The 7,911-nt window shown below is 43.5% G+C and overlaps 1 protein-coding gene across 1 annotated transcript; it reads right to left on the bottom strand.

The window, feature by feature from the left end:
* Window positions 1–1,096: 1,096 nt before the first annotated feature.
* LOC115200869 (CB1 cannabinoid receptor-interacting protein 1-like) lies at window positions 1,097–7,639 on the bottom strand. The gene is made up of 3 exons (XM_029763987.1): window positions 7,272–7,639; window positions 5,235–5,379; window positions 1,097–2,099 (listed from the first exon to the last, which is right to left on the bottom strand). Exons 1-3 carry the CDS (start codon window positions 7,442–7,444, stop codon window positions 1,935–1,937), a joined length of 483 nt encoding a protein of 160 aa, XP_029619847.1. The 5' UTR covers window positions 7,445–7,639; the 3' UTR covers window positions 1,097–1,934.
* Window positions 7,640–7,911: the final 272 nt, after the last annotated feature.

Below are 7,911 nucleotides of genomic sequence, written 5' to 3' on the forward strand. Positions count from 1 at the left end.
ATTGAAAGGAAAATAAGTAGTAGAAGAAGAAAATGGACTACTTCAAAATGGAGATGGTCTCAATGGCGCTGCCCATGCTCTCACAGATCCCATAATGAGACAGATACAATGTTGCGTCCTCTACCTCTATGGGAGAGGTGCATTACAGTGCATCTTGAGGAACTGAGCTTTGTTTTTTTCCCCTGGCAAATGTCTGTTTGCATATGTGCACCAGTGCCACTCAGTGGTGGAAACTGTGCAGTGCATGCAAGATTATCTCCGTTCTACACACCTACTGTACGGCTACTGCTATTCTTTTAGAGGGGACACAAGGGCCTTGTGGATGTTGTGTCCAGTCCCCCCCCCCCCACCCTTAGGGACAGGGGGTCCTATGGCCCAGTCCTCCCCTCATTAGGGACAGGGGGTCCTATGGTCCAGTCCTCCCCTCGTTAGGGACAGGTGGTCCTATGGCCCAGTCCTCCACTCGTTAGGGACAGGGGGTCCTATGGCCCAGTCCTCCACTCGTTAGGGACAGGGGGTCCTATGGCCCAGTCCTCCCCTCGTTAGGGACAGGTGGCCTATGGCCCAGTCCTCCACTCGTTAGGGACAGGGGGTCCTATGGCCCAGTCCTCCCCTCGTTAGGGACAGGCGGTCCTATGACCCAGTCCTCCCCTCGTTAGGGACAGGTGTTCCTATGGGGTCTATCCTCCAGCATTAACCACTAAAGTTCTCATCCATCTCGCCTAATCAAACCCACAATCCTGACGTTGCAAGCACCATGCTCTACCAACTGAGCTGCAGAGAACTAACCCATTATTACAGAACCTCCCTAAAGAGTTACGTTTATGCAAGATTCATCAGTGCTGAATGTTTTCATACTTCATTTCTAAAGCATGCAAGTCCCCAAACTCATACTAGAAGCTATGGATGCATACAAAGCCTGCTCCTTTTGTGTTTTTCTTAGACAGCAAACCTATAATTTTGCTAATACAACTGACCCAAACCCACAATTAACCTGGTTGCACTTGACTATATGTTAGGGTATAGAAATGTCCAGGGATTAAGAAATGACATGGGAAAAAAGTAATTACACAGTAATTACAAAAGAAAACACACATTGGTCATTCCAAACATATTTACTATTCAAATACCTTCACAAATGGTTAAAGCTACCATAAGCATTTTTTTAAAACATATCCAGTAATCACAATGTTTTAAAAGTTCGTAGGTACATTTCACGATGCTCTGATCATTTACATTTTGCTGCTTTTTCGCTACATATCTCATAGTAAATTATAGTTTTCCCAACTAATATAAAGCTTAGCATATTAAGTTCTCAAAAATATTTTAAGAATGAAATAAGAAACATAAATAGAAGAAGCAGCAGAAATGTGACATTCTGATTAGTCAAAATCAGCACAATTATAAAATAAGAAAAATGTATGGATTAGTCCAAATATTTTGTAAAATCTTCTAACTGTAAACATTCACATACAGAGTACATATTAACATACCGCATTCTTATATATGCATAGATAGTGTACACACACACACACACACACACACACACACACACACACACACACACACACACACACACACACACACACACACCTCTAACATAAATATGCATAGCTATAACACACACCAACATACAGCACATTATACATCTTTAGTTATTTAACAACAGCATTGTTATGCTATGAGGGCTTCCATGTTGGCTGGATCTGAAACACACTATCACTATCCGACAGCTGATTGTCATTCAGCTCTCATGTCATGTTCATCTGGGTCGTGTTCGTTAGGCCACACCGTAGGAAAACATTTTTGCAACGGAAATCAAAAACAGGCATTTCTGTTGGCTAATTACAGGTAGTAACAGTTTCACTATTATCTTCCGTTTTGTGCCTAACGAACACAACCCTGATGCTCCCTGTGTTGTTTTGGTTGGTCCGTCAGATAAACAGCTCCTTGTTGACCCACATCAGGCTTCGCGTATCGTTGGGCTTGCACTCGTACTCGATGCTGTTGAAACTGTTGCCACCCTGGCAGTGGTCCCTCTTGTTGTAGTTGTAGTACTTCACCTGCCACACCACTTCAAAAGAGCCCACCTCTGGGAACTGGGAAGGGAGAGTTAATCGGTTAAAACCAGTTCACTTTTTGTAATTTTAGTGTACCATTTTTTTTAATGGAAACATTGAAAATACAATCTATACAGCTAAATCACATGAAGCTGCTGAAATGAGGACGGCTCATATAATAATGTCTGGAACGGAGCAAATGGAACGGTATTATCAAACCCATGGTAACCATGTGTTTGATGTATTGGATACCATTCCCGTGATTCCGCTCCAGTCATTACCACGAGCCCAGTCCCCCCCCAATTAAGATGCCACCAACCTCCTGTGAGCTAAAAACAACAAACAAGTTGACATTGAGGTGGTTGTTAAAAAGGCCCTTACAGTCCACGATTGACCTGCCAACGAACCAATCCCTGCTCCCGTGTGTCCTCTAATTACCTTGCTAATCTGATAAAGATGGGGAAATGGACACGTGGCAGCAGAGCTAATGTGGCCCTATTTGAGTGTTGATAATAAAATCAGTTTACAGGGATTGGTGTTCGTGCTCATGTATGTGTCTTTGCTAAGCTAATTGTTTGTTAGCAGGACCTGCCTAGCCTACTAAATGTTCATTGTGTGACCTGCCAAGCCTGCTAATTGTTTGTTAGCATGACCTGCCTAGCCTGCTAATTGCTTGTTAGCATGATAAATGTTTGTAGCCCACAGCTAATTATAATTCTAAGGCTACATGGGTTCTGTTGAGGCTCATGCCATTCTCACATTTCAGTCCTTATTGTGAAGATAGTGCATTTGTTGTGTGATTGTATGCTACTAGTGGGATCGTATGCTACTAGTGTGATTGTATGCTACAGGTGTGATTGTATGCTACTGGTGGGATTGTATGCTACTAGTGGGATTGTATGCTACTGGTGGGATTGTATGCTACTGGTGTGATTGTATGCTACTGGTGGGACTGTATGCTACTGGTGGGATTGTATGCTACTGGTGTGATTGTATGCTACTGGTGTGATTATATGCTACAGGTGTGATTGTATGCTACTGGTGTGATTGTATGCTACTGGTGTGATTGTATGCTACTGGTGGGATTGTATGCTACTGGTGGGATTGTATGCTACTGGTGGGATTGTATGCTACTGGTGTGATTGTATGCTACTGTGGCAGTGCCTTTACCACATGGGTGCTTTATCCTAGCCTTATAGCATACCTGACATGGCTAATGCTAGCTTCAGGCTCTACCTGGGCCTGCTTACTGTTTAGCCATCAATGTTTATTGATATGTTATTCAGGCACAGCAATATGAGGCATGTTTATTTAGCTTTATGCATGTTTGTCTTTATGCTGTTCAATTAAGAATATTATTGATTGTATTTAACATGTGTGATGCAGAAGTGGACATATACTGTATGTAAATATCTAACTCCTTGAGTCTTTTGAGTATAACTTTGCGTGGTTAATTCTATTTCTACGTATCTCTTTCCTCCTAGAAAACACACACCTTGTTGTGTGAGTACCTGAAGTGAACTGCAGTGTGTTGTGTGGGGACAGTAAAACCCCTTTTCCCTGACATCTACCACATCCCCATATTGTTTTTATTTACTTTTCTGCTCTCTTGCACACCAGTATCTCTACTTGCACATCATCATCAGCTCATCTATCACTCCAGTGTTAATCTGCTAAATTGTAATTACTTCGCTATTATGGCCTATTTATTGCCTTACCTCCTCACGCCATTTGCACACACCGTATATAGACTTTTTTTTGTTTTTTTCTATTGTGTTATTGACTGTACGCTTGTTTATCCCATCTGTAACTCTGTGTTGTTGTTTGTGTCGCACTGCTTTGCTTTATCTTGGCCAGGTCGCAGTTGTAAATGAGAACTTGTTTTCAACTGGCCTACCTGGTTAAATAAAGGTTCAATGTAAAAAATGTTTTTTAAATTCTAGCCTGGCCCCAGATCTATGTGGTATCTGCATCATCTAGCCTGATCCCAAATCTGTTTCTATGGTAAAGCCAACTCCTATAGTTGTTGTCATGCCATGACCATAGGTGTTGGGGCAAGACCGCACAAACACATCTGGGAACCAGGCTATGCAAGGTCGATATGAGTCCATTACACGTGTAGGCTTTACAGTATCAGGAGTCAACTGTTCATGATGCAAATCATGAGGAAAGCTCTGAAGCTTCGCAGTGCATCCGTATCGTTTATTTTTTACTTGTCTTATTCTTACTAGCAATGACTTTGCTTATAGCTACTTTGAGGACAAATGTACTTACTACTGTATGACTGTGATAAGTGGTTCTCTCACCTAGTTACCTTAAGATTAATGCATTAACTAAGTCGATCTGAATAACAGCTTCTGTTAAATCACTAAAATGTCAATAAACATTTGTAAGAGTTAATCGCAGGATTTGCTGTGATTAAGCGTGATTAATCGCAAATTCAGAATTTAATCAAATTGAGCTGTAATTTATGATTTTTTGTATACAAAAAAGCATTACAAGAATATTGACGTCTTGATTTTGTCCAAATTAACGTTAAGCAAAATCAGGTAAATTGATAAAAAACAAACTTTCTTTAAACAAAAAGAAGAAGAATATCGCAAGAGTCTGGAGGACCTCTACTAAAACACCATGTACTGATTCAGAGATGCGTGAAGGACTACAGGGACGTCGGATGAGAACAGAGCTCCTTTATTTAAACCAGGCAAATCAGTTAAGGCAAACAGAGTTCTTATTTACAATGACGGCCTACCCCTGGCCAAACCCGGACGACGCTGAGCCAATTGTGCGCCGCCCTATGGGACTCCCACTCACGGCCAGATGTGATACAGCCTGGATTCGAACCAGGGACTGTAGTGACGCCTCTCGCACTGAGATCTGGGGCCAGGCTTGATGATGCAGATATCAAACAGATCTGGGGACCAGGCTCGATGATGCAGATATCAGAAAGTATTTGTAATGTGACTGGTAAAATGCTCTGAATTAACTTGTCTACTTCATTGTTTTGTCTACTTCTAAAATTGTAAAATATTCTGTCTATAATGTATTTTTTTATTATGTGTTGGACCCCAGCAAGACTAGCTGTTGTCATGGCGTCAGCTAATGAGGATTCTAATAAAAATCCTAAAGAAATCCAGATCAAATGACAGTCAAACTGAGTTTGCCCTTTACTACCTGTATGCTGATCTGTACAGCTTGTCTGTCTCCGCTCTTGGTGTGTGCCACGCCCTCTGTGTCGTAGACGCCAGTGTAGACCACACACTGGGGGTCTCTAGACTGCTGCTCCAAGGGGAATGTGACTCCACCTACACTCATGGTGCTGAGGACCAGGATAGGATCACAACAGTTAGGGAGAGATCGTCAATCAATAACATTTATTTTATAATGCCCTTTTACGTCAACAGTTGTCACAAAAGTGCTTTACAGGAAACCCAGCCTAAAACCCCAAACAGCAAGCAATGCAGATGTAGAAGCATAGAAAATCTCCCAATAAAAGGAAGAAACCTTGAAAGGAACCAGGCTCTGAGGGGTGGCCTGTCCTCTTCTGGCTGTACCGGGTAGAGAGGAACCAGGCTCCTAGGGGTGGCCAGTCCTCATCTGGCTGTACCAGGTAGAGAGGAACCAGGCTCCTAGGGGTGGCCAGTCCTCTTCTGGCTGTACCAGGTAGAGAGGAACCAGGCTCAGAGGGGTGGCCAGTCCTCTTCTGGCTGTACCAGGTAGAGAGGAACCAGGCTCCTAGGGGTGGCCAGTCCTCTTCTGGCTGTACCAGGTAGAGAGGAACCAGGCTCCTAGGGGTGGCCAGTCCTCTTATGGCTGTACTGGGTAGAGAGGAACCAGGCTCTGAGGGGTGGCCAGTCCTCTTCTGGCTGTACCAGGTAGAGAGGAACCAGGCTCTGAGGGGTGGCCTGTCCCCTTCTGGCTGTACCAGGTAGAGAGGAACCAGGCTCTGAGGGGTGGCCTGTCCTCTTCTGGCTGTACCAGGTAGAGAGGAACCAGGCTCCTAGGGGTGGCCAGTCCTCATCTGGCTGTACCAGGTAGAGAGGAACCAGGCTCAGAGAGGGGTGGCCAGTCCTCATCTGGCTGTACCGGGTAGAGAGGAACCAGGCTCAGAGGGGTGGCCAGTCCTCTTCTGGCTGTACCAGGTAGAGAGGAACCAGGCTCTGAGGGGTGGCCTGTCCCCTTATGGCTGTACCAGGTAGAGAGGAACCAGGCTCAGAGGGGTGGCCTGTCCTCTCATGGCTGTACCAGGTAGAGAGGAACCAGGCTCAGAGGGGTGGCCAGTCCTCTTCTGGCTGTACCAGGTAGAGAGGAACCAGGCTCTGAGGGGTGGCCAGTCCTCATCTGGCTGTACCGAGTACAGATTTAAGGGTACATGTGTGGCCAAATGAAGACCAGATCGTTTTTCAAGATGTTCAATCGTTTATAGATGACCAACAAGATCAGCTAATAATCATGATGGGTGATGACTGCTTAACTGGGGGAAGGGGTTGTGGTTGGGGTTGGATTGGTGACCCTGGGCCTGCGGTTGTTTTGACATTGCAGCTGACAGTAAAGACAACTGCCCAATGACTGATCTAGAAATCGGGGTGAAATATATCGATCATCAGTGTAATTTATCATTCTATCCATGATAATTCCATTTTTTAATAACAAAAGACTGAAACACAAACTTAACTCGCCATATTTGAGAGCATATTTAGCCTACTGCAGGAAATGCTGAAGGCCTAATCCGTAGTGGATTTGACACAATCTGGCTGCGCCTTCTGTCTCCCTGCACCCGCCGGACTCTAGCCAGTGTCACTGTCGTCACTATCTGGCCAAATTGCAAAATTGGAAGCCCTGCCTATTTGTACAATTTATATTCTTAAAGTCAATTTTGACTTTGCAGTTTGGCAATCTTGTGGGAACTCTAATGAACCGCGTTGCGCTCTGACGTAACTCCTTCAACCTCGTACGTCTTGTGTTCTTATTGTTCTCAGTGAACGACCAATTTAATAAAATGTGTAAATTAGATTAAAGCAAGGACATAATATCCAGGGGTTGTGATCTTTTCCAAGAGAATGCACCGATTCTATTTCACATTATGAAACACTGATATAATGTAGATTTCAACAGATAAATTGTCAAAATATAGCCTATTGAAATGTATAGACACTATATAGGTTATCAGGAGAATATTGTCTGTGATACATTTCACCCCACCATACTTACGTTGCCTCCACAGACCCAGCTTTGACAACCACTTCAATCTTGTACTTTGACCCCGTTAGCAATTTAATCGTCCTGGTTTGACCAAATCTCGCTCCGTCCGATTTGAAATACACAGCACTGTTATTTGGTAACATTTTCAATGAAATTCCTATTTTGACGAGTTCGACGGCCATTCTTCTTGAGGTTGAGGGATGAGGTTGTTCTCAAATCCAATCCTACCTGAGTGGACAAGAGATGGGCGCAAGTGTGAACCGGTGGCCACTCTGGATTCCAACAGAACTATCGATGTCGAATATTGTTGTAACGTGAAAATGTAAAAACTCATCGTTGGAGGCAGAGCCTAAAGTCATTTCCACCCTCCTCGTGAATAATCCCACACACACACACACACACACATAATCCTCCTATACACGTAATCTAAGGAGATCAAGACTAAACAATTTGGCCCGGTAGAGAAATAATAAACATGCATTTTGTTATTTGATTAATAAATGGTTAAAATAGGACTATTGATTTTAAAAGACAGTTGAAATTTGCACGCCATGTACATAGAGAGTGGGAGATTATAGTGGGTAACAAAGTAGTCAATCTCAAATCATAGGTGGGTTACCTGACAACATCACGAAAACGATGCGGACGG

This window comes from Salmo trutta, chromosome 10 (genome assembly GCF_901001165.1).
Source record: "Salmo trutta chromosome 10, fSalTru1.1, whole genome shotgun sequence".
In the NCBI taxonomy this organism is placed as follows: domain Eukaryota; kingdom Metazoa; phylum Chordata; class Actinopteri; order Salmoniformes; family Salmonidae; genus Salmo; species Salmo trutta.

Excerpts from the sequence above, each read along its gene's own strand:
- LOC115200869 (XM_029763987.1), bottom strand. The coding sequence starts at position 7,444 with ATGGCCGTCGAACTCGTCAAAATAGGAATTTCATTGAAAATGTTACCA. Across the intron at positions 5,380-7,271 it reads GCTGGGTCTGTGGAGGCAAC|CACCATGAGTGTAGGTGGAG; the intron begins GTAAGTATGGTG and ends CCTGGTCCTCAG. Across the intron at positions 2,100-5,234 it reads CTGTACAGATCAGCATACAG|TTCCCAGAGGTGGGCTCTTT; the intron begins GTAGTAAAGGGC and ends CTCCCTTCCCAG.